The sequence below is a fragment of the Pavona decussata genome, unplaced genomic scaffold, assembly GCF_977016875.1.
Source record: "Pavona decussata unplaced genomic scaffold, jaPavDecu1.1 SCAFFOLD_262, whole genome shotgun sequence".
Classification (NCBI taxonomy): Eukaryota; Metazoa; Cnidaria; class Anthozoa; order Scleractinia; family Agariciidae; genus Pavona; species Pavona decussata.
Window position 1 is genome coordinate 283,074 of NW_028145665.1, and position 26,927 is coordinate 310,000.

At 40.4% G+C, this 26,927-nt stretch overlaps 1 protein-coding gene and 1 long non-coding RNA gene across 4 annotated transcripts in view; both read left to right on the top strand.

Annotated features, from left to right (window-relative positions):
• LOC146455974 (lysine-specific demethylase 2B-like) overlaps positions 1-17,523 on the top strand; it is a 36,223-nt gene extending 18,700 nt beyond the window's left edge. For 2 of the 3 annotated variants that reach the window (XM_085093588.1, XM_085093589.1), the window contains 9 exons: positions 2,142-2,257; positions 3,422-4,084; positions 4,985-5,071; positions 5,860-6,069; positions 8,112-8,303; positions 8,725-8,772; positions 8,974-9,003; positions 9,823-9,861; positions 14,708-17,523. In XM_085093588.1, the coding sequence (XP_084949714.1) occupies positions 2,142-2,257; positions 3,422-4,084; positions 4,985-5,071; positions 5,860-6,069; positions 8,112-8,303; positions 8,725-8,772; positions 8,974-9,003; positions 9,823-9,861; positions 14,708-15,721 (2,399 nt within the window). In that variant the 3' untranslated portion in view covers positions 15,722-17,523. The remainder of the gene's footprint in view (positions 1-2,141; positions 2,258-3,421; positions 4,085-4,984; positions 5,072-5,859; positions 6,070-8,111; positions 8,304-8,724; positions 8,773-8,973; positions 9,004-9,822; positions 9,862-14,707) is intronic. The other variant, XR_014858891.1, reaches the window with a different exon arrangement.
• Positions 17,524-19,861: 2,338 nt separating this feature from the next.
• LOC146455975 (uncharacterized) lies at positions 19,862-23,993 on the top strand. Its single transcript, XR_014858884.1, has 2 exons — positions 19,862-19,984; positions 23,552-23,993. It is a non-coding gene; the product is annotated as an uncharacterized LOC146455975 (long non-coding RNA).
• The last annotated feature ends 2,934 nt before the right edge of the window (positions 23,994-26,927 follow it).

A 26,927-nucleotide genomic window follows, 5' to 3' on the forward strand; every position in this document is an offset into this window, starting at 1 on the left:
GCTGATGCGTTTCTTATATATAGGATGCGTGGTGAGAAAGCAACCCGGAGGGGTTTTTAAGAGGTTTTAATAATTGTTTCTGGAAATGTTGTGCAGTATCTACTAAAAATTAAATTAAATCAAATGCATTACAATATGTAACATAGCCTATTTAAACCCTTCTGATGAATTCATGCTGCAAGCTCACATACTTAATTGGATCTTCCCCAGTGTTGTCTAATCTTTAGTAATAGGGAGCTTAAGCAACCACGACGACCGGGAGGACGACGACGGCAAGTAAACGCGGAGGGACTGGAACGAGAACGTCGTTTTAGGCGGGAAAAAGAAACTTAAGCAGTGAAGTTTTCAAGGACGACGACGTTTGAAACCTTCGTTCAGTTTCGCTTCTTTACAAGAAATGACATCGTTTAGAGACTTAGGCTTCTGATCTTAAATCGGTAACGTTCAACAATAAGAACCTCCCGGCACATTACAATATCGTGTTCATTACTCGACACAAAGTTTGGATTCCTACCAAAGTAAATAAAAAAAAGTTTGTTTTGATTGAGTCTAGCAGAAAGTCATGTGAGGTTTGCTAGAAATAAATTAATCCTCTTTTTAAAACCTTATTGATATATTTGGCTGTAAAAGCATATGAAATTTTGCTGTCAAATTTACCGCTAAATATGAAGATCGAACGCAAATTACTCAATTTCAGGCATATCTTCATTTGTACGTGCTGAAATTTCATCTGCAAGTTCTTTGCTAAACGTGTAGCGCCTGAATTGCATTTAAACACCCAAAAAAAAAAATACTATGTTGTACGGATATTATTTGACATTTGAAACTTCTGGGATGTCACTGATTTTGTGCCATGTTTGTCTGATTTTCAGAATGATACAGGTTTATTTATTTTTGTCTATTTAATTTAATGTAAGCTTAGCTTTATTTGGCAAGTTAAATGACAACAACAGACATCGAGTAGTTCTAGCAATGGGCGGTCTCACGCTTTCCCCCTTGAAATCAAGTTTTAAAAGACGTTTTAGTTGTACAATGGTCTTAAATCATTTCAATAGTTCGTAAACCAATTTGCAAAACTCGAGAGCCTTAACCCTAGGTACTAGAGAGATTTAGCTTCTTGTTTACGGCTAACGCCAAACGGGAAACGTCAAGCCGCTGTTTGTTCTAAAATGCATAAACTTGTGTTTCTCGTACTCACTTCTCTCTTTTTCGTGTTTGCTCGAAAGCTGTCGCCTACTGGGTGGAGACAAACTTAAACCAAAAAAAGCTTCATTGTTTTTCATCAAAGAGAAAATTTCAGCCTGGCGTTTGATGTTTGCCGTAAGCGCGATGCTAAAATCTCTTACTGTAAACAAACAATCTGATAAAATCACTCGCCGCTTGAAAGGTTAATCTGCAAGTTACTTCCGACAATTTTCAATTTGCAATCAAACATTTAAGTGTATAGTATAACCATCTAAATATCTTCATTCAAGAAAGGTGAAAATCAGTACTCTTCCATCAAATAACTTGAAAAAAAACTTATGCAGCTTTCTTCCCCTGGCTCGAGTCACTTGTCATCTGTGTGAAGGAAAAGCAATGATTCAAATAAATTGGTTCTCTTCATCAAACCGAACAAAGGAGCTTGAAACAAACGCACAAGAGAATTAAAACTCCAATCAGTTATAAACTGCGACAAATGATAGTAAATTCGTACCTTTTAGTGTGCTGTAAACTCTTCAATTCACGACGACGTGAAACTACCACTTCGGACGTCGTCGACGTGATCAGGACGACGATCTTCTTAGGCCGCACCTGCGCAGTAACGCTCACCGTACTTCCGGTCGTCGTCCTCCCGGTCGTCGTCGTGGTTGCTTAAGTTCCCTAATTTTTCGTATAAGAACCTGCTTCATTTGTTAGGCTGAATTGGTTCTGGCATGTTAGGTGCTTTATTGTGGAGGTGCTTAATCCGTTGTTTCTTTTATGCGAGCGTTTGCTGTCTTTAGATTGATTGTTTGGTTGATTGATTGATTGATTGATTGATTGATTGATTGATTGATTGATTGATTGATTGATTGATTGATTGATTGATTGATTGATTGATTGATTGATTGATTGATTGATTGATTGATTGATTGATTGATTGATTATCCGGTTCTTAGGGTGGATCCATGCTGTATTTACTCCAGATGACTCGCTTGTGTTTGGCGGTAATTTCATCCACAGTTTTAACATCCCAGGACAAATTAAAATCAGCGAGATCGAGGACAATACCAAGGTAAATCATGGAGGGTCACACATTGTTCAAAATGGGCCTTGCCAACCTTTATTTCTCTCTCGCTAATGTTTGCCCCACCCCGCTTTTCAGCGTCATTAACAATGCTCACCACAATCCCTTTTTTGGATAGTAGGAGATGCTTAGTGTCCGGAGATTTAATGCTTTCAACCACTTTCGACGTAGACCTCAATAGTTTACCGCATTTCTCCCACAAAATATGGCAGTGCTTTTATTTGTGCCATTGGAAGGCGGTGTGGCTTAGTGATTATGGCGTCAAACGGATATTCCAGGGTTCCCAAATTCAAGTCGTCCTCTCTTACCACCAGCTGTTTTTGTTTTATGGTTGTCCCGTGTTCAAAGCATAGGCGATGCTTGTAAATAACTAACTGCTCGTTCTTCCGCCAGTTGGGATTTTTTTTTAAATATCTACCATTTGTGATTACAGTGTCTCCAATGAGCATTTCCGTACAAAATAGTTTTGAGTGATTTTATTTTCTTTTATATTGTGGCTATCTCATCTCAAACATTTCCGGCCTTTATCGCATCCCACGATGTACCTTGATTGCAAGCCTTGTCTCGCATCCCGCCTTGCCATTTCTGAGGTACAATCAAACCCGAAAAAGTCACATTTATGCGATTGCAACGCAGTGGGCACTGACAGCCCGCAACAAAAACGCTCAAACCGAAACCAGCGTATGAAATGCAAGAAAGTCATGGGTGTTGTTGGTTTGGTTTCACTTCTTCTACAAGGTCTCGAAAGCAATTTGCGTTTGCTTTGGTTTTGCTTTTATTTTCTCTGTGATTTGCCGGAAAAACTCTCGCTACTGTATCAAACACTTAGAAGTAAAACCGAAACCACTAATGACTTGCTCGCACGCGTTTTCCCGCACTTTAAGCTGGTTACGTGCATTTACCTCGAATTCTGATTGGTGTCGTGCGCTGTTTGCGTCTGTTGTGATTGGCCAGAGTAATTACCTTGGGTTTGGTTCAACCACACTCAATAGAAAATTGTTTTATAGAGTATGCTACTAAGATTATTGTAACCAATTTGAAGCTCCAAAATATGTAAAACCAAAGCGAGCAATCATTGTGTTAACTCTCTTGAGTCAGTAGAAAACCGCTCTGTGTTGTGAAAGTTAAAACTTTTTTGTACTTATTTACCAGGTTCCCCTCAAGTTTCGATATCCATTTTTGGCTCAAATCATGTGGTATGCCGCGGACAAGTACGTTCGACTTTTGGAGCAAGATAAACAAGAACGAAGTTTAAACTTGACACCAAAGAAAGATCAGAGAAAACAGACAAAGGAGACAGCCAGTGAGAAAGTAAAATTGCCAAACAAACGAGCCGCAAAAACTGATGTGGAAGAAAGGAAAGAAGAAACCAGCTCCCCTGCGAAATCAGAGCGCGTCGAAGAAGACGCAAAGGAGACGCCTGGGCGCCGGAGATCAAGCCGAGTCGCGAGGAACGAGGCGATGGCTAAACAAGCGCATGAGAACGAAGACAAAGAAAAGTCTTTAAAGAAGGAGGAGAATGAAGGAGCTAACGTGAAGAAAACAACTTCGAAGAAAAATAAAGGTAACGAAGAAAAAATGGAAGTAAACGGTGAACATGACGATGAACATGGCGAGAACGAGCAAGATGCAGCTGAAGCAACTGAGGTGGACGAAGAGGGAGAGGAGAAGCAACCCTGGAGTCCCGTGTACATTACCCGGTTTGAAGTTCAAGGGTTGAATAAGTTGATTGAAAAGCTTAGGAAGTGGCCCCAGGCGAAGAAGAATGTTCCATCAAGTTTGGAAGATCCCTACGGACTGTTGGATACATTGGAGGTATGTGTTGCGAAACAACCCACGAAAATTCTGTTTTTTGATTAACTCTTTCTCTCCTTCAGAGCTTGTAAGGTCGAAACTGGGCTATATTCCTTAATTTTGCCTTTGCCGTGCTTTCATTTGAATGGCTAAACTTAAGGATTTCACTACTAGTGGCAGCTAAGTTGGATCATCGTCTCTTTAAGCCTGTGGATAAAGAGACGATGATCCAACACTAGCTGCCACTAGTAGTTTACACTTGTAATTTTCATCCCGAGCTCGAGCGCGGCAAAAATTGCACTGAAAAGCGCGTGTGTAAACGGACCTTACTACCTTTTATTCCCGTTTTATGAATTAATCTTCGTTTAATAACTGAAGTAAAAAGCCTTCTTTCAACGGTTATGCGTTGCGGTATTGGCCATTTCCGAGTTGCTGTGAACCTCATCATGAAAGAGAGGCTGAGTGCAAAGGTTTTCTTCTGAAAATTAGTTTTGTTTGCATTTGAATGAAAGCTAATTTTCATAATAAAAAGTTGTACTTAGCCCAGCTTTTATAATGAGGCTCAACTCAGAAATGGCCTAATCATCAAATGTAATCATCCTGTTTATTCTCGCCTCTTCCCCAATAAACGCTCCTAATCTCACTCTTTTTCTCGTCTGTGCATAGCTTCTGAACTTCAGTGCAAAGACCCAAGGGACGCTACCCTGTGTGTTATGTTTTACTTGAAGAACAAAGTCAATTTTGCTACGTTTCGTTGTGCTTTATTTTACTTCAAATAAACTTGTACAGCTCAATCATTGTGTGGCTTATCCGTGCGGTGTGTGAAAGATCGTAGCCTTGAGAGAACACTTTCTTTTTTGCGGAGTTTCCAAGCTCGTAGCAAGTATAGTTACTTACTTCAAATTTCTGTTGTTCGTTTAGGAACTGCTTGAGCTGCATCGAGACGATGATCCAACACTAGCTGCCTCGGGGCTGCAACATCTGTTACAGATTGACAAACCAACACAGGTAATGCTCTAGACACCCACACTCTACGCTGTATATCTGCATGTTTATTATTGTGGTCGTAATTTACGCAAAGATTGGAACGCTGAAATTCCACGATGAAGGAATTTTCCCTGTAAGAGGGACGCAAAAAAAAAACTGAGAAAACTTAACTACTTCCGTTGAGAACAAAGATGTAAGGTTCTGGTTCGCTGGCTCGTACGGTACACTTGGCTGGAAAAAGATAATCTGCAGTTAAGTCTCTTTAGACCCATCGATGTTCACATTGGAAGTCCCACACACCTTCACTACACCACCACCCCTCCAAGTAGGATACACCCCCGCCCCCTCCAAATGTTGCCTCTCAAATCTCAGACGCTAAAGTCCTTTTGTTAATAAAGCCCGCCTCGTCCCCGAATATAAGCTCATGGACTCTTAGGGTTAGATGTTTTAAACTGTTAGCTTAATGTTTCAAGCTGCGTTTTTGTCAAAGACATCAAGAGTAAGCCCCTCCGATAATAAGCCCCCTTCGAAAATAGATCCCCTGAAAAAGTCCTTTGAGCGAATATCCAAATTCTGATATTCGTAGCCTGTGAACAGGCTCCTAAGTAGGGCGAATACAAAAATATTTCTCACCCCCATACCGCGCTCCGCTCGTCCGGCTCCTCTATTTTTTTTTTTTTTTTTTTTTTTTTCGCCCTATACCCCACTTGGGAGCCTGTTCACAGGCTAGATATTCGGAATTTTACGGTATCTGTCCTCATAACAAGGAGGTAATACGGGTACAACGCATCATTGTTGTTTTTCTACAGAAGAAGCCAGCTGCAAGAAAGCACGGTCCCAGAGGACCAATGATTGGCACCAAGGTTGGCCCAGGAATCAGGCGCCGACGGACAAGGTGCGGGCAGTGTGAGAATTGCCAGCGAGAGGACTGTGGCGAATGTAAAACCTGTAAAGATATGAAGAAGTTCGGAGGGCCTGGAAGAATGAAGCAGTCTTGTCAGCTGCGAGTTTGCACTGATGTACGTTCAGGTTTTGTTATCAAGTTTTGCTATTTAGCTGGAATTTTGTTGAACCGTACACGCATTCAAATTGGCTGTGTGCCTCGTTAAGACTAAAAACAAACGTAGCACGCGTATAAAACAAGGCAAAACTCCTGTGAGGCGAGTGATTTATTCATTGGAATCAGGTGCGAATGCTTGTAGTGCGTGTATGGTGCGAACAACTTCAGTGTTTAATTCCAAAACTGATTTATTCACTTAAATCTCAGTCTTGCTTGTTATTAGATAAACAAGCATTTAATAACCTTAGATTTTTATGTGTCTGGGCAGCCTCATATCATTTGAAAAAATGTTTCTCCAAGCAGTAAAATTTACAAGGTAAGATCGATGTTTCGGAGTAAGCGTCCATCACCAGGATGCAATGGTTAAAGCGAAATGTCTAGCTGCTAAATATTATCTACGATGCAAATTGAACTAAAATAAAACAATTACTTAACAATTAATTAACATCATGTAAATGAAACCATTTAAAACAGAATTGAGCTAGTCTTTGTTAAGGCAACACTCAGCGGTTTGTAAACCTCTGAGAGTATTCACCCATTGTCTCTTTTGTCGATTCCATTGTTCGTTTGTTCTATACGCCATGCCTTTCCACTTCCTCTGAGACCACTTGCTTTCTCTTCAGGATATTTTACCATCTTCTCATTCCACCGAATGATTGCTTTAGGACTATTGTACATTTGTTTTGCTAATTCTCCGTCTTTGTAAATCTTTCGCTCCAGTAGTATTGACTGTTTTGTGTCCTCAAGGCGCGACCAGATTCTGTTATTTATTCTGATAGACGCTTTGTCCGAAGCTCGATTTTTCTGCTGAGATTTTACTCCTGGGGTCCCCGTTGTTCGAAGGTCGATCAACGCTAATCTCTGATTAAAAATGAACTGAGGTTTTCGTCTCGCTTATTAAAACGATTAACGCTAATCTCTGATTAAAAATTAACCGAGGTTTTCATCTCGCTTATTAAGAATGTTTTTAAAAGCTAAATTTTAAGCTAACGGCAAAGAAAAGTCGAAGTCAAAACTGAGGAACAAAAAGGTTTTTGAATAGTCTTCACTGATTAGTTATTCAGCTCGAATCAAAGTTTATGTTAATCCGGGATTAGCTTAATCGGGCTTTGAACAACTGGGCCCTGGAGAAGCATTTGATCAAAATAACACTAATAACCGCTCACCAGGGAAACATTCTAGTTCTGTTTCCCCTCGAACCGACTTATAATACAATATGGTTTATTAGGTTCCTAAGCGAGATCTTCATACCTAATATTTACGATCACAAAATGAAACGGTGGATAGCTATAGCTAACAATAACATTGGATAATAAAGGTTGTATAAAGATGAAAAGATTAAAGAATCTACAAAAGTACGCTTTTATCGAATAGATGATGTTGACCGTTGAGCCATCTGCTGAGCAGGTTGCTCTTTAAATATCGGTATACTTTTGTATCAGCGGATTTCGGGCGCCGGACAGTGAGTTCCATATTGGTGTTCCCCGATAGAAAAATAATTTTGTCCTGGGTTCTTATTTGAAAACTCAGAATATTGGGATAACTTAAGTCAGTATTTTAACTTCTGGGTAAGAGACTAATTTCCACAGAGTTTGTTTGCACAGTAAAGTTTCAGAGACAGACACCAACACACCACAGAGTATTTTGTCGTCCCCTTCGCCGCCATTATTTAATTAACGTGCTAGGCAAACTGAGAAGAGCTAGCTGGGGTTAAAACGAAGTAAAAGCAACTTCCAACCCCTAGACAACGGCTTTGCAGCATTTGGGGAGGGGTTTTGTTCAATATTCTCCATTATCTTTGCAGTTGATGATTTACAGTTCATCATCAGTAAACCGGCTTCTCCGACAATAACGTGATTTATTTCCTTATTTTCTTGGCCCATAGCTCGCTGAAAGTGAGCAAGATTTGCTTCATTTCAGTTGCGTCTTTTTCAGCTATTGATGTGTGTGCGTGGTAGTAGTGTGTTGTCAGAATTTAATCTTGTTCTTTATTGTCATCAGCCAAACTTGCCGACCTGTGTACGGTGCTTGGTGTGTAAGAAGGAGAATACGGAAGACCATCCTTTGATGGAATGCAGGTTTTGTGGTGAGATCGTGCATCCATCGTGTCTGGAGGACAGTGGTGCACCCTGTAAAATAATAACAGAGATCAACAATTGTTGGGAGTGCCCCAAGTGCTGTAAGGACGGAACGGTAAGCCGCTATCCTAACTGTGCCATGTCGGACAAAATTGTCGAGACGCTTTAAATACGGGTAGAAATTTCGCAGATATAATTCCCTTCTCGAAAAGTCTTACCCTCCAACCCTAATTTCCCCTTGTTAATGTTGTTTTTACCGGTGAAACGAAGCCTGCATTATGGGCTTGACTAACAACCGCTGGCGAGGGTTACGACCCGGAGCGCTTCCGACCTGTATGATGAAGGAAGGGAAATGGCGGAATGAAGGCAGCTCGCCGATTGATTAAAGAAATGCACATCCAGAGGGAGAAATCAGTTCAAATTGTTCTTACTCCATTCTTGTGTGCCTTACAAAGCAAATTATTTGAAAGAGAAAGATAGCACGTACAGTGTGCAAAACGGTAAATAATTTGACATGAGTTTTCTTGTTTGTGTAGGCCTCTTCTGTTGGGGATGTCGCTAGTTCACCTGCAAAGAAGCGAAAGGTAATGAAATAAACGAACCAACTAAGATGGTACGCGTTAAAAATAATCAGGAATTTTTAAATTGCTGCATTGTAGAGAGCACTGTTTCTTTTAATTAATTATTTTATTTTTTTGTGTCATGTGTTTTTGACAATCGCAGAAAGGCAAAGACAAAGGTAGCTTTTGATTTATGTAATTTGTTTTTTTGTTTTTTTTTTGTAGGCAAGTCCGTTAAAGGATTCTTCGAAAAAGGTACAGTTACCGGTAGATGTGTTTTTATTAGGAAAAGTAATCTCTTACTCGTCCATTTGTTTAATAAGTTTGACTTTTAACCTTCTCTCGCCGGGCAAGGGAATCGTACCCTTGCTTTGCGCTATAATTTTTTTATGTTGGTGCATCCGTTAATTAAAGGTTTAAAGCAGGGCTCCAGATGTGTAAGGTGGATTCCCCCCTTGCACAAATACTAGTCTCTAGCGATTATTTGGCCCCGAAGCCGAATACACAAGAACAAAATAACAAAGTACTTTTAATTTTTGCTAGGAAACAACGGCAACAGACGCGTGAACGTTTTGTTTTGGAAACTTCCTTTTAAAGTACAAAATGCGACATTCTTTTACTGTGCTGTTCCAGTCGTTCAGATTCAATGTGAATCGAGGGAAAGATAGTTTTCTTTGCCATTCTTTTCCAGTTGCACGCTAACAGACTATCCCTTGTGCTGATGGCTACGAGCTGGTGAACGAACAGATATAATGATTTCGCAGGCTTTTCCAATAAACTAGTTTTAGTTAAAGTGGTTGGGGGCTAAAATCCTTTTTCCTGTCAAATCTTTGTAATCAGTAACATGTTGTGACTTTTATATTTATTTGAGTTTTCATTAGTGAAACACTTTTTCGCGTGATATTTTTGACTTCTTTGCAAACTGAGCCAAACAATCACAGTTTTTGAATACGGTCAAAGTGAAAACCCAGATCATAGACAGACGTTTTAGTTGTCTTTCTTTATAAATGTTTGGTGTCAAGTGTCTGTGTGAATTGTATTTGATTCTTACAATACCGTTCAAAACTGTTTTAGATGAAGAACGGCCATCCAACAAAAAGTGACAGACAATCGGTAAGTAGACCAATAAATCCTAATAATTCATTTCAAAGCCATGTTACTGACTCATTTTTTACGAGCTGACTTCTGCCGTTGTCGGATAACGCGAGCAAGAAACTCGACGAGAGTTCAAACACTTTTGAGATTACACGAGACTTGGGGCGCTTTCCATTCAACAAAAAAAACCGGTTCAAGATTTCGGAATTTCTGCTGGTCAAATGGAACGGGTCCCTGAACTTGTGAATCACGTGAGGAGGCTTACAGTCAACCCAGGTCACGCGTGAACGATATTTTTGAAATTTGAGCGGAGTTTAGAAATTTACATGTCAGTTTAATTTGAAAATCGCCAACGAGATTTCAGAGTTCCCGTATAAATTTCCCTAGCTTATTGACGGTATAAAGCTATGAATTTTTCTTTACATTGCAAAATGTTTTATTTAAAGAATAACAATTGTTTCCCTAGTATTTTGAATCTTTTTTTCAGTTAATGCGTCTTTTTCGGAACGATTTCCAGAGAAATGTCCAACATTCCATTCACACGTCGGACATTACAAAGAGAAATTCGAATGTTCATTTCATTCTTGGAAATACTGTTTACGCGTGACCTGGATTGAATGTAAACCTACCGTTGCTGGTCGTAGGTAAGTGACATTCGTGGTTTAAGAAAACGTCGAAAATCTCAGACAAAAAACCACAAGCAGAACATTGATACACTTCCGTAGCCATTTTGTTTGAGGCTCTTTCGGCTTACGTGACGTTCGCGCTCGGCCGGCCGGGGAAACTAAATCGCGAATGGAACACAGAAAATTCGGTAATTCCGGAAATTTCGGAAAGAAGGGTAAGCTCAAAAGGTAGTCCTAAATTTTCGGAAATTCTTTCCGGAACTTTTCCCGTTCCATTGGATTTCTGACCGGAAATCTCGGAAATTTTGACTGAATGGAAAGCGCCCTTGGATAGCTAAACTATCGAGAGATTAGTCATCTTGTTTGCGGCAAAGGCGAACGAAAGGAAAACGTTTTGCCGCCATTGTTCCACGTTTGCTGGCGCAAAAGAACCTGCATTCCAGTCAGTTTAAGCACCGCCTCACTAAGAGTATTTTAACGTGTCTTGTACGGCGTTTGCCGTTTGCCGTTGAACGTGATGGCGCAATCTCTCAATTGTTCTAGAAATATTTTTTTCCTCGCGCGCCAAACATGTTTCTGAAGCAATTGTCTTTTTCTCGGAACCCAGGATGTTATTTCATTGTTGTATTTTGCTTCAAAGACATGTTTCCCTCCTGAGCCATATGAGAAGAAACAATGTATTCGCATGTTCAGTGTTGCGTGGTTTGGCGAAACCTGAATTAAAATCGGCAGTTTAGAGCATGTACCAACAGCTGGGGACCAAAACGCAGTGCAGATTTGAACTCTCGTCAATAATGGGCCATATGTACATGCCCAGATTCAAACTTGTCAAGAGTGCTCGAGAACCAAAGGATCTGCAATGAAGTAGTTCAACGGTGAAACGTCATCTGTTATTCTGGTTTAAGCCCTTATTAAAAGTGATCAATATGTTTATTAGTTCTCTTTATAAATGTTAAGTAGATGGTGAGATGGTAGACGGCCATTTCCTTTAAGTGGATATAGTTTCATCATCCTGTGACTGGAGACCCAGGGGCAGCTAGTCGGGAGGAAGAGATTTTCATGGGCGAAAGTGCCCCTGGGTCTCCGTGCATGTAGTTTTACCCTCTCTTCCAAAACCATGGCCTACTCATTTCACCGAAAGAAGAGTACTCAGATAATGCTAATATTATTTAAAAAGTTCTCCCAGTTGCAAAAAAACAGTCTTTTACATAAATGTTAGTTTCTCAGATGTCGTTCGTACTGGTCTCTTTTACGTGGAAACGAGCTATGACATTAGCGCTGTGTTTTAAATATCATATAGGCCTTATTTATACGCCGCATCTGAATCCTGTCGCGTGAAACCCGTGGCACTGCCACCAGTTCTGTTAGGTCATCGGCCGGTGCTGAACTCTTTACCCTCCCCCCCCCCCCCTCTCCCCCGGCCTTGTGGACCGCCTGTGGGCTACTCAACCACCCAACCCTTATCAGCAATTTCAGATGCTTTAATGGCATTCGACGCGATTGAAATCTGGCGTTGAAATCAGGCCTTGTTGCTTTTTCATGCTTGAGTCATAGAATAAAGCCATTTAAAGCTTTCACCCCCAAGGGGACGCGAGGTTGTAATTAAAAACAAGCAAAAAAAATACAAACAACCAAATGTAATCATTTTGGAAGGTATTGAAAAACATGAAAACACTGCTCAGTAGCTTACATTTAAATAGGCACACTTTAGGATTCCGTCCACAGACTCGAAAGCTAGAATCATTTTGCGCAGCATAATAAAAAGCACCACAGGAAAGTACGGCTCAGTAACTTTGATTTGGAATGGTTACACTGTAGGATTTAATCCACAGACTCAAAAATTAGATCCACTTTGTACAGCATAACAAACAGTATAATAGGAAAGTATAGTACAGCAGCTTGCATTTCATTGGTAACCTTTCAGGATTTCATTCACACTCTAAGGGTTCGACTGGCATTACTTGGCTGCCATTCCCGGCCTTGTTTGGTTTTATTATGTTTTAGAAGGGCCGCTTACATGGTGGTGATTTAATAAGCGACTTCAAATCCTGCGTAAACTATGGGCGATTTTTCTTGGGGTTTTCAAATGTTAAACAGAGGGGATTGTCTGTCAGAATAGAAGCTTTCTTGATGGCTCTTCACCCCCCACCCCCTCGCTTCCCCGTGTTGCGCTCACTGCGATTCTTCAATGATGGTAAGGAGCGTAAGATGCACGAATCGAGAAATGGCGCCATCAGTTCGCAGTGAAGCCGTAAGTAAAGAGGGCGCAGGCCGCTTGTAAATCCCGCCGTTTCTTGATTACCGCTTCTGCTGCGTCGTACAAGGCACTATGGCGACTGCTCGCTGTGTACTGTCCGACTTTTGAAAATCCACTATCAAATCGCTGTTGCGTCGCAGCAGAAATCGCCTCTAGTTTACAGAAGCAATTTGAACGAGCTTATAAACGCATTAAAAATCGCCGATTTAAACGGCCGTTCAGTGATCCCTGCAGGTCTTGTCTTTCGATTGCCCGCATTCGGTGGCCTGCTATTACAAGTATTCAGTGACTGTTCGGCTTCCACGAGAAGAGGGCCTTGTACGTTCGGAGAAGGGATGACTTAAAACTCACCTCCAAACTCATTTTCCTAATCGACAGGATGACTGTGCTGCTAAACTTTCGCCTCAGAAAACAATCGGGACCGTCACGGCACCATTAAGTATGTGACAGTGTTACTGGAATTGCTGTTTATTGACCGCACTGACTCCACTTGAGCAGCAAATTTGGAACTCGTCCGGCGCCCAGCCGAACCTCCAAGATGGCTTCCTCTTCTCAGGGGCCGCGTATCCCGTAATCCTCACGGAGAAAGGGGTTTTAGCCTCACTTGTTTGATTAGAATGCAGTCTGCGGTCGTAGCCAGGCCGTTGCAGGCCACGCTTTAAGGCCTTAGCTAAATAGCTATCTATAAATTTTCGTTTGTGATAATTCACTTCTGCTTCGTCAGCAGAAATCTGACGACGAAGCCCTCGTGATAAGAATAAAAGCTTCGGAACGTTTTTAATTTTAATTTGCTAGTCTCTGTAGAAGTGAATTATCGCAAACGAATATAAATATTCCGGAGACAAGAATCAACTTAATTCATTTTATCTTTAAATAGCTTTTTATTTTATGTTAGTCCGCGCAGTAGCCTGTTCCAGGCGCTCTGATGTTGGGGGGGGGGGGGGGGGGGGGTGAGTGAACGCAGTTCACAAGTTAACAAACAAACAAAAATTACAAAACCACAGCAAGCTCCCGCTCGGAGTGTTTTCATTTTTCTTTTTTTCTGACACGCCACCTTTCCTTTGCTTTCCTCAATCTGATCTCTTGGAACAGGCTGGACGCACTGAAAGCGGTCGGCACTATAGAAACTAATCTTTACTTTCTCGCCCTCATCGTTTCAACCTTCAGAAATACCGCATGGAGATTGAAACAGCTACGTTTCGCTCAATTCGGTTTTCTTTACCACGATCGGTCTTGCAAACATTGGTGTAGTCCCTTACACTAATCTTCGTCGTGTTAAAACCGTTTAAATTGCTGATGTTGTTTTATGGCTCACGACCTGTCTTTTTCGAGTTTTTCCGATCCTTAACACAAATAAACTGAGAATATTTTAAGTCACAAATCAAATCGCCGTTGGCATTGACACTATGCGTTCTTTTCAGAAATTGAAAATGTTCATCTGTTGTGTTGGAACGAAGGGACGCTTGCCGTTTGTAAGATGGCCGACAAGATCTTTCAGTTCGCAAACGGAATTCACCTGCTTGAAGGACTAGTCATGTCTTTTCTTTGAATTCCTTCAATTTTCAGAGTCTGTCGTTTTGTGGAACCGGTTATTGGGAACCGCGCCTTTTATCATGAAATGAAAGTTTTTGCCATTTACACTTTCTTGTCATTCGTGATGATCAGTTAATCTTCTCAAAATGATCGTTGACGAACGACGTAGAAAAACGCTATACTGTACTTTTTATTCCCCCGTCTCCAATCTCCTATCTAGTAGAAAATAAAAGTTGGAAATGATTAAACGGTTATCACTCGTGCTTTCATTAAAGAAGAGTGACAAAAAGTAGGCTCATTTCAAGAATTCCCATTTCATTTCCTGATAAGTGTTTGAGGTTCCCATATAAATGACAAGCTTTACATGTTGCCGTTGTAAAAGTTCGTATCCCTTGTTCTTGTGCCATTGACCCGGCTTCCATTAACACTTCTTTCACATTTCTTACAGAAGAGCAAAATGGAGAACGAGTCCTCAGACGACGAAAGTGACGCTTCCCCTGCTCCTGGTAGTGATGAAGTAGCTCCTTCGCGCACGCGCCGTCCTGTTGTAGTGCCCAAACCTCCACCTGGTCCCCCTCCGGAAGTGCGCCCAAAGCGGGTAGTTCGCCCTTGTCCTGTTTCTCCTCCTGCCCACTCTTTTCCGCTAGAAAACGACCAAAGTCATGTGATGGACCGTCAGTTGTGGCTCATCGTGTTCAGCTTCCTCTCGCAGCCTGAGCTGTGCGTGTGCATGCGCGTATGTCACACATGGAACCGCTGGTGCATGGATCGCCGGCTCTGGTCGGTGATTGACCTTTCAGAGAAGAAAGTCGTTTCTCCTGCCGCCCTCAAGGGAATTGTTCGGCGCCAACCAACAACGCTTAACCTAAGCTGGACAAACGTTAATTTTCAACAGTTGAAATGGCTCCTGAACCGCCTGCCCAGAATTCGGGAACTTTATCTGAGTGGCACAACAGAGGCCACTGTGTATGCACTCACAACTGTCGTCTGCCCGCGGCTGAAAGTCCTGGCGCTTAGTTGGTCCGTGGGAATCACTGACTCTTTGTTGAAAGAACTCGTTTTACCGGTTTCCGACTCCCGGGCGGGCCCTGGAGAGACCAAAAGCCCACTTCTAAGGCTATCTACTTTATTTCTTTCCGGATGTGACGTGACTGGATCGACTCTTCGCTTGTTAGTTCAACATTGCCCTGATTTGCGCAAGCTGGATTTGAGTTTCTGTCCTGGAATAACTGATCAAGATGTTGAAAGCGTATGTGGCCAAGCTTTGATCAACGAGTTTCTTCTCAGCGGCTGCTCAAAGCTCTCTGACAAGTGCTTGTCATTTTTGAAACTTTTTCCGTCCATTTCTCGCCTTGATCTGCGCTCTTGCAATGGTGTCACATCAGAAGCTGTACAAGAATTTGTGAAAACTCGGAAAGATGTACTCAAAATTGTGGAAGGCAAACTCATTTTAAATAAGTAACATTTGCTACTGGGGGAAATAACGCCCCTTGTACCTTGGACCAAAAATTCCACTCTACTCAGTTCTTCGCCCATACAAACGTTCGTTCTTAACATTCGTAAAACTGTATTGCATTTGCGTCATTTGTTCCGCTTTAAAACACTGTCTTTTGACATCTTGTTTGTCTTCTGAGTACGATAAGGTAGATTTACCCATGGTAGCAGAGGCCTCCTTGGCGAGCGTTCCTTGGGCGCTCGAGCGGAGGCCGATCAACGAACCACGGGAAGAATATGATACGTCATTCAAGAGAATATGAAGGGTAGGGTAGGTGGGCAGGTTAATATTTTCCTATCCTTTAATCGCCTTCCCAACTCCCTCGACTATCCCTGGCGTTCCTCCCTTTTTGTCATTCAGTAGTGATTCGCAGTCAGTCTCAATACTTGTGAATCTTTGTTTTTAGTGCCGTTTGTACTTTATTCAGGTTTAGGCCGCTCTGTTTTTGGCATTTCTAGCTCATCGTCTTCATTTAAGGGCTCAAAACGAAAATCTAATCTAAGTTTAAAATGCTCGTACCGTGACAAAAGACCAGCGGCGTATGTTCACCTGGGCCCGGTCGTTCGAAGGCCGATTAACGCTAATCCCCGATTAAAAGTTAACTGAGGTTTTCATCTGGCTCCTTAAAAATGCCTTTTTAAGGCTAATTTTAAGCTAATGGTATAGGAAATCCATGTCAAAACTGAGGGACAAAAATCTTTTGGAAGCATCCTTACTGATCACCAATTAAACTTCAATCAGAGTTCATGTTAACCCAGGATTAGCTTAATCGGGCTTTCAACAACCCGGCCCTGTACCTCAAAGATCTTTAATGTACCGGATAGCTTCTTGTGCGGAAGGGCTTGAAATGGACATTGAATCTGGTAGGCGCACCACATTGTCTTTGTTGTCACTACTTTGTCGTAAACCTTTCGCGCTCAAGTGTGAACAACTTTGCAGGAACCGGACCTGTTCACACTGTATCAAATAAAGGCTCAATGTACAAGAGTGAACAACTTTGTGTGAGCACGACCTGTTCACGCTGTATCAGATAGTTGTGTGTAGTGGAAGAAGAATCTAAAGGCTGACTTGGTTATATTAATGCGGCGAATCAGTTTGTGAGTAGTGCAAAACTCTACTTAGGAACATTGAATAACAGTTTGTTTTGAAAATCACCTTTCTGAACCTTGATCGCCTAAAACGAACAGTACCACAGCAAAGAATTGTCCAATAGCTTTTCCTTTTTTTTTAGTGTGTCATACAGGAACGCAAAAGTTGGAACCACCCTATTAAACAGGACCACAGGAAAGTACTGATTAGTGGTGGTCACACTTTAGGATTTTATCCACAGACTGAAAACTACGCGAGACGCCGTACAACTTTTGTCCAAATGGTCATAATTTAGACTGAGAAAGGTACGGCCACGATCATACATTACGTTGGGCTGAAAGTTTCGTAGTGTGAGAAAGCATCCCATTGTCTCCAATTCTCCGTTTCTTTCTTTTATTATAGGCGAAACAACGAGATGCTGTCACAGGTTAAACATCTTCAGTCAGACACATGTGCTTTTGGATTATTATTTATCCTCAAATTTTGCTGGCTGGCTTTCTGGCATAATTTAAGCTTTATGGTTAATGTATTAAGACTGAAAATTTACAATTGATTTTTAATGTGTTAAACTTTTGTAAGTCAACTTTTTGTAAGTTGGATATTTTAAATTAGAACTTTTACCTTGTAAATAGCAACTTGCTTGGAATATGTTAATAAATAGAACCTCTTTCTGCCATAAATCCGTTTCTACCAGTTACAGCTTGACTGTTATTAAGGGGAACTATTAAACGACAAACGTATTTAGTTTGCAAGATTTACAATTCTTCTTTGCAAGATTTACATTTCTCTGCAAGATTTACAATTCTTGTTTGAAAGGTATAGAATTCTCGTTTGCAGGATTTACAATTTTTGTTTCCAAGATATGCACTTCTTGTTTGGAAGATTTACATTTCTTGTTTGAAAGGTATAGAATTCTCGTTTGCAGGATCTACAATTTTTGTTTCCAAGATATACACTTCTTGTTTGGAAGATTTACATTTCTTGTTTGGAAGATTTACACTTCTTGTTTGTTTGATCTACCAATGAGATTGCAAGTTTGGAACAAATGGAAAAAAGAAAGCCTTTCTTTTGGACAATAGAAATTTCCAACCAAAACTGTTGGTGAAATTGAAAGTGCACCTGATCTCTGTTTTGAGGGATACGCGTGTCAGGCGTCAAGTTAAGAGTAAACAAACTAAACCGTGATACGTACCGGGAAGCGCCGAGAAAAGATGGAAAAACTAAATGCCAGTGGAGTTGGGAAAGTAGCCCTCACTTGATCCAATTACCTCACATTTATTTGCTGGCATGTAATTTGTTACGGGATTGTACAAACGGGGCAATTATTAGGGAAAATTTATTGACCGGCCTATAACAACTAATCCCTCAGGGCCAAGGCCATTCTATTAAATGCAAGAAAATGACGGCGCCAAGTCAGAATCAGATTGAATTTACAGTTTTGCTGCAGTGTTACTTAGTCTTGCTTTTCCCTTCCCACCCCATCCCCCACCTCCCCGATCACTAATTTGTTATAAGACTGATCCGCTCCTCAGTACAATAAGAGAATACTCGTATTCCAAGTAAAAATGTAAAATGTTACGGTTTGTCTTTTTGGAGACGTGTTGCACCCGTTTAAGAACAATATAATTTTTGCAAATTGCGTGAGAATTTGTTAAACCTAATGCGCAGGCTTACTTATGTTATGTTTTACAACTAGTTTTAATAAGCGCCCCCCACCCCCTCCCCCGAATAAAACACTGCTCTCCAATAACCGACGGCAGCGCCTTTTGTGTAAAAAGCTGTAATTGCATTGTTTTTAAGGCTAGGAACTTTGCTCTTTTATTCTCTCAACCAATAATATGAGACGTTGCGAACGGTGCAGTCCGAGGTCTCTCCGAAATGAAGTTCGCTAAAATTACATCAAGTAACGATAAAATTGAGATGTACGAACGAGGCACTCGCGACATTTTTTAAATTTTAATTTAATTTAATTTTTTTTTTTAAGGAATACTAGTGAGCTGCACAAAGTATCATGATGTAAAGTATATGAAATAATTCATATATGATCACTTCTCACTTTCACAAAGTATCATGTCAACTTGTTTTATTTCTCCGACCGGTTTTGACTGAAACACAGACTTTGTCAGGGAGTTTAACAAGGTTTTTTTATGCCTAATTATTATGGTAAAGAGCACGTTCCAGTTAGGCTGTGAACAGCAAAAAAACACCCACAGTGTGATAAAATGTGCAATGTTTAATTTTGGGGGCCTCCCTCTGGTTTCCCAACCACCGCCAAACACCCCGCCTGCGTCTCGTTTGATTGTACCGCAATGATTGTACCTGAAGAAGGCTGGTTTGGCCAGCGAAATATAGTACACTCTAAAACGTAATTCTACATTGTTTCGATCTCTGCTTCTCTTATCATTTGTATTTGTTAAGCCGATCAGATCAACAATAGATCCAACGTATACCAGCAGGATTATCGTTCACGGTTGTTGCTTAGACATAACTCGTTTTTCCAACCTACTTTTCAGTGTTTGGATATCTGATGAAACACGCTTTCTCGTGTTTGATATATAATGATAATTGAACTGAGTGGAGTGTAATTTGGTCTGAAATCATACGCGTGATTTCAAAATCGAACGAGCGCGCAGCGCGAGTTTGATTTGAAATCGCAAGTATGATTTCAGACCAAAATTGCACGACACAAAGTTCAATTACCACTTTATTACACCTATTTTGAAATCACAGAGTGTCATTGTCAATATTAATATTCTATTTTTGTTACTTCATTTCCATTTTGATGGGCTAAAGAAATGATGCGATTTAGAGCAAAAAATGGTGCAATTTGGGAATAAATCGCACTGTTGAGAGCCAATCAGATTGCAAGGATCACCAGTGATTTCAAAATGGGTGTAATAAATTACTTAAACCATATCATCAACAGACCAAAAACAAACAGAACTGGGAATGATCACCCAGTAACGATAACAAGATGTCTAGCGGTAAGTAAACTAAGTGAAAATTTTTCCGATGAATGTTGAGTTACTAAGACATTATAGCAGACTGTTCTGCTCACTTTATATCAGAGGAAGCGTTCGACAACTCAGTGCAGACGAGATCAAGCAAGTTGCTCAGTCAAGTTCAATTCAACTGCTAGAGGTGAGTGGAACGGAGGTGGGAAACGAACATTTTCAGTGCTCAGACACATTAAAGTCACTAAGAAACTCTAAACTGCACAAGGGATAACGAAGGTCGCTTATTACAGTTACTAGCTTGAGATTCAACAATTTTTTTCCGATTCCTGAAAATTGAGGGTTGTGGAATATCGCCCTTTCAAAATCCCAAATTGATTTAATAGATAGATTGGAAATAATAGCGCGACACTTGCATGCATGCTTTTTTTGCCTAAAAAACAAGGCTATTTCTTGTCTAAGTTCTGATGAAAACCTCAGAGAGATCTGTATTTTTTTTCCCGTGCTTTTTTTTTTGACAACTTAGACGAAAAAATAGTTTTACTGTTGACGATAAGACGAAGAAAAAATTGAAATTGTGATAGAATGGCCTGATGAACTACCAAATCAGTGTGAAATTATTGCTGGAATGTTCATTCTGCCGATCTAGCTATTTTATTTTTATTGTTTTGTTTTGCGGAAGCTAATGCCTGCAATTTAGAAATAATATATAAATTCAGGCAAGCCTTAAAGCGTAGCTCCATAATTACTTTTTTAATAGCATTTATAAAGTCTGCTTATCATATGAACGTAATAACCCTACAAAATCCCTCATCCTTCCGGAATTATATTTCATTTTAGTGCATAGGCAGCAAACTGCTTACCAACAATAACAATTACAATCACGGTTTATAACACTGAGGGCAAAACTACAGGATGCTGATTAATCGAGACAGAGGGCATTTTCCTTTCACTGAAGACAAAAATTACTGGATTCTAATTAATATCGAGACAGAGGGCATTTTCCTTTCACTGAAGACAAAAATTACTGGATTCTAATTAATATCGAGACAGAGGGCATTTTCCTTTCACTGAGGGCAAAAATTGCTGGATGCTAATTAATCGAGACAGAGCGCATTTTACTCTCACGTACTCGATGGTCGTCTTCCTTTCATCTTTTCATCCTTGTGATGAATTCCCTTACAAGAGCATAGTTCAAGAGCAGTTTCGTGTCCCAAAACTATTATTTAAATTTTATAACTCAGTCAATGTTGCTCCTACTGAAATCTAAATAAACGTGAAGGAAAGGAAAGCACAGGAAAATCACTCTTTGCATTGTTGCTTGGCAGAGATCTTTAAGAGATTAATTAAAAGTTGTGTGTGTTAACAACTGCATGAGAGCCGCGCGGTGTGAACGAAACTGCCCCGAAAGAAAATGTTCAAAAATTTTTCCACGAATATTTGTCCTATCGAAACGATTGAAGTATATTTTGAAATAAGGGAAATTTATTGATTGTTGCTCGGAAACGCATTAGACTTGTAAACGGTAAGCGAGTTGCCTAAATTGGTAGGAGTTGCGTTCAAGTAACAGAGAGAGAGAGAAACCAAATTCACTGTCGTTTGCTCATGTTCTCCACGAAACCTTGAATTAGGTCATTTCACCTTTGTTTTTTGCGAAGGACGGCAAAGAAATGTATCAAATTTAAAATGCACATGCAGAGCAATTGTTTTTATTCATTGTTATTTGCAGCGTTGTCGCTGCCGTCGCGTTGCTTAAAGCCGGCGACACCAGGCAATTTTGTTCGCCGATCGTGGCGAATTTGATCGCCAGCGAAAATTGCGGTAAGAATCAAGAACTGAATTTCAGCGACCACTTGGTCGAATTTCTAATATTTCGTTTGAAGATACCCTTGGATTAACTTTTTTCGAGAATCATATTTGAAAGTTCCAAGGTATTTTATTTTTAGAGAAAATTGCAAGAGTTTGAAATGCGGCCTAGGTGCGGTCACGGGCCGATGAAAACCGCGAGAGTTTAGGCCAAAGGACGAAGTCCCGTTCATGGTGTGAATAACCCAATGAACTCGAAACTTTACACAAACCTAGATTAACCATCTCACAAGAAAATTAATAGAATAAACATTCCAAACTAGCTGGCTGCTTCCTAAAGGATGCATGTTTAAGCACGCTACTCAAAATAGCCTTGAAACTAATGCCTTTTTATTTATATTAAAATAAAAGTGTTTCTGGTATGTAATTTCTCTATATTAAATCTCATATCTCAAAAGACGAAGGAAAGAACTTTATTTGTGCCAAGTTTCAAGCTCAGATTCAAACTCTTTCCCACTCAGGGAAGATCGAATATGCGTGCGATACTTGCGGCTCACAATTCCACGTCATGAATACGAGATCAAAACCGATTCACAAACACTTGACATCTGGAGCCCGTGAATGTTTCAAAACATCACATAAAATTAATCAGACTGACTGAAGACAGTCATTCAATGTTTTTCGATCCCAGGTTTCTTTCCTATGCTGCCCTAAAAAAAATATATTTATTCCGGTTAATTAGCCTATCAGATTACACCATCTGTTAGCCTATGAAACATGTAAAACAAATTTGCATACCATTTCAATGTCGCAGGAAAAAGTAGTGCAAATTAAACTTTACAGCTCCTTTATCTTCTTAAATGAAGCAGTTGATCAGTATAATGGAAAAAAAACATGACTTCCCGCCGAACAAACACGGGTGCATTAGCATTGTGGAATTGCATACGAACGGACGGTCGGTCGGACGGAAGTGACGTCATAACCAAACCAAAATTTCTCGCATTCAGGGTTATCATTCTGTTAATAAAGAAAATCTTGCTCTAATTTGTTGTCTTCATTTTAAGTCCTCGACATCGACAACATGCAATTTACAAGGGGTTTTATTACAATTAGCAAAATTTTCATATCTTGCCTTCGAAAAGCGTCACCTTGGACTTAGCTGCATCTTTACTGCCTTTCGGAATTGCATTTTCTTGCATTGTATTAACTTCTTCCTCAGAAACATCAACAAATCGCTAAGCGGCCATTTTGAAAATTAGTGCTCCCGCTATAATCACCTCGCGCGAGGTGATTATAGCAGGATATGACGCAATCCTCGACCAATCAGATCAACAGAATCTCTATAATCACCTGAGTAATTATACTAATAATAATTATCTTAACTATGGGGGTCGGCGCGCAGAGCTCCGCTATCCATGGGAATTGAGTTTGCAACACCCATTTGAATTCTAAAAGCTTTTGTGACGACCAAAGTGTATGCTCTCAGAACTCACAGAAACCGAACGAGAAAGTATTTCCGCCCCGTGGTGGTTCTAGCGCTCTCGTGGTCTTGCTTCACAAGGGATTGGACGTTTGAATAAATACACAAAAACCCACTTTTATGCAAAAAGGGATAATGGAAAATCCAGCGGTGGGTATTTTCCTAAAAATATATATTTTTAAGAACAGCGTAGAAATTGCAAAAATAGGAAGCCGCAAAGACCCTTTCACATGGAAATGTTTCGGTATTTTTTAGAAATAGCTGAGGGGCTTAGAAACTATGGTGCTGCATTAGCGGAAGAGCAAAACCAAAAAATTAGGTTTTATGACTGAACTGAGTTTAAACCTGGCCATGGTAAAGAAATTTTAAAACAACTGTCTTCGTATTGTTGTAGTACAATATTTATTTTAATTTTTCTTACGCGATTAAACAAACGTTTTGGTACTAATCAATTTTCTTTTCCTTCAGACGATGTCATTTTTCCCTCTTGCACTCTCCTTTATATCGCTTTTTCTCGTCACCGAACAGGCTCATGCAAGGCCCCTTGCATCTCCCTCCCCTACCCAGGCCGGATGTCAGTATGAGGGTAAGACCTACCAGCTTGATGAGGTGATTTACCAAGCGGAGTGTCATCGCTCTGGTGCTATGTGTACGGAGGCCGGGGTAGTGCTGTATGATAAACAGTGCCCCTTTACTACGGCCCTCACTCCACACAACCCACCCATGATAGGATGATGATGTAACGGCCCTCAGCAAGGTGTGGTCATCATAGAGCCAACAAGAAATCGAGGGGTCCTCTGTCGGGATGATAGTCATTTCACACAGTTGTATAATTGTGATATGTGACTCAAAACAGAAAAAAATCTTGTTGGAAGTGATATTATTATTGTATTAAATGCTCTGTTGATGATATCTCTGATCAGTGCAGCTATCGTTCTTTTCTCGTTTGTTCATTATTATTTGGTATCCTTTTCTCTCGCCCGTCTTCCTGAAAAGCGTCGCACAGAAAACGCTGAACCAAGTTATATCTGCTTATCTGTAGCACTTCCTTCCACGGTTTTTGCAAACGAATGCATTATGCTGAGCTAGGATGGGTAAGGTTGATTAATTGATGGTGGCTCAGGATAGATCTACCTTATAATAGGAAATTAACAATGCACATTGACAACGCGAAGAAAATTTACGTTACACTAAATTAACGCAAAGTTTTCAAAAGTTAGGTTTACATGCATTAAATTAACGCGAATTTTTCGATAAGCATCTTGCTTTCTTTACTGCGATTTTCATAATTCTGCAAACTCGCACTTTACATTTCTGAATGCTAAACTGCGTTTTGGCTTCCGTCAATAAAACCTTCCAAGACAATTGAGCTACCTCTCGGGGAGACAGAAGAGTATCAAGACAATCAAAAGACATTTTGATCTCGATTTTAAACGGAGACGTCCTGTCAGATGGTGACTCTGAAGAGCGAATAGAGTAGTCATAAACTAATAAGGTTTTGTAATGAAATAAAGGTGCTTTAAAATAAAAATGTTGTAAAATAGCGTGCATTAAATTTACATCGACATTAATTAAGATACATTAAATTAACGAGAATTTTGTAAAATCGCGTTAGTAAAGTGCATTGTTAATTTCCTATAATAAGGTATCCTGAATCACCATCAACTAATCAACCCTACTCCTGTTTCGCTATATTTCAACCAACCGGCGGGCTACTCAATCAACGACGTCCACCTAATCCCGCTTGAACTTATGCGCAGCAAACGTGACTCAGTTGGAAAGGCTCGTGAAGCTCATTTAGTCAACAAAGCTAAGACATTGCACCCTTTTGGTATAAAAAGACGTGGCGAAACACGCTAATGACATGTCTCACGCTTGTATCCTACTCCTAAACAACCAATCATTGTCACGCATTTTATATTTTAAATCTTCATTTGTAGCGATCCTTTTATGTTTCTCACTTTTCTTTTTCGTTCATCGGGCAAAAATAAAGAAGCAAATATATTTCAGTTATTCTAGCCCTTGTTGTTTATTCTATCAAGCTCGTCGATTATGTCCAAAATGACCAGAGCCCAGTTGTTTAAAGTACGATTAAGCCAAGTGTGGGGCCGTAGGTGTCACGCAATCCTCCAAGAAAAAAGTGGATTGGGTCAGCGGATGTCACCTGAGACAATATGGCGACTACCGAGTGACGGTGTTTGTTTCGGTTTGTACCACAAACAAGATGCCTGCTATACTGGCATTACGCGTGATGCTATGGCTGATTCATTTATTCCAACTGTATGTTTCGCAGATTTATAAAACAATCCTTGCTAATGGAATAGTTTTGAGTCACGAAGATCGCGTTACGTTGTTTCCCTTGTGTTACGCTACTCAGGGTTTCAAGGGAAATTGCGGGAAATCCATTGCGATAACGTAAGCTTCTCAATGACCTCTTTTCTGTCTGCAATCGATAATCGTGGTCTAAGACTGTTAAAGAAAGCACGATTCCTTCGCCAGGAACTCTCCAATTTCCACCGTTTTAGATGTCGAGTGCTTCTTAGAAGTTATTCTTTCGATTTACCGCTTCAAAATGGTGAAATTTCGGTTTGAAAACGGCACACTTGAGTCCACAACATGTTTTAACATGTTAAAACAATATGGCGCCACAAATTTAATCCGTTTTTAATAAATATATCAAATGATGCGTTGACGTCACACAGATAGGGGTGAGTGGGTCCCCTCCCTCGCGATAGACGCGACAAGAATCGATTTTGATTGGCCTGCTTTTGTTGAAGACAATCAGAACAATACATCCCTAGCAGGAGAGGGCAGAGTTTAATGAATAAATTAATGTGCCGATTTGTGGCTTCCATGAAGAAAAAGAAATCAACCCGTTTTTAGACACGGTATGCCCCTTCAGGGCATCCTGCGTAAAAAGCTGTTATTATCAATGCGTTTATCAAGACATAGGTTTGTTCCGTCCATAAATAAGATCAGCATAACATGAAGCACGCAGATGAAGAGTCTGCACAAAAACTAACCGTCAGAAGACTCTTTCTAACGCGAGGAAAACTGAAGGCTTCTAGTCGCACCTCTGCTCTGATGTCAGGATTTGCAATGGTAATTATATATTTTCCTTATTTTGTTTTTATAAAACGTTGGTCGATTCTTCTGCAGTGCAAAAAGAAGTGTATACGTTATACACAAACTCATTTAGAGGTGGTCGCAAAGGGAGGTACGAGGTTCGAGTGTACTTCCGTTAACGTTAATTCAATTCATGCTCACAATTTATTTGAGAAAAGACGTAAAATACATAAAAGTATTCACTAGATGAAAGTAGTGTTTGAATCGTGCTTGGTTTATTTTGTGACGAGAATTTACAAAGCTACAACCTTACACAAAAACTGTCGGAAACTTTTCGACAGAACATATATCATGGAGAATATTGAAAAAACCATTTCCGAGCCTCTTTATAGGGGGAGGATGGCTCCAGAACCCCCCACAAACTCGCGACCCCGGCGCTCGTTTTCAATCCCCTCTCCCCCCTCCTCCCCTGTTTGCAACAGGGGCCGCCGTCCCTGTCAATTCCGTTAATTCTGTTTTAACTGACTTATTTTTCTTTAAGATATTTGCTATTGACATTGAATATTCGCTAGCATTTCTTTAATTTCAATTAAGCTAGTTTCCGTTGACGAATTTTCTGTCATCTCCGTATTCTCTCCAGCTTCACTCGCGGCCATGTTGCTTCGTTAGGAGTCGCTCGAGGGGGGGGGGGGTACTCCCAACAGAATTGAATAGGGGTGTGCGGCCCGCTTCTCAAAACCCTTACCCTATTTATGACTTGACCAAAAATTTGATCCCC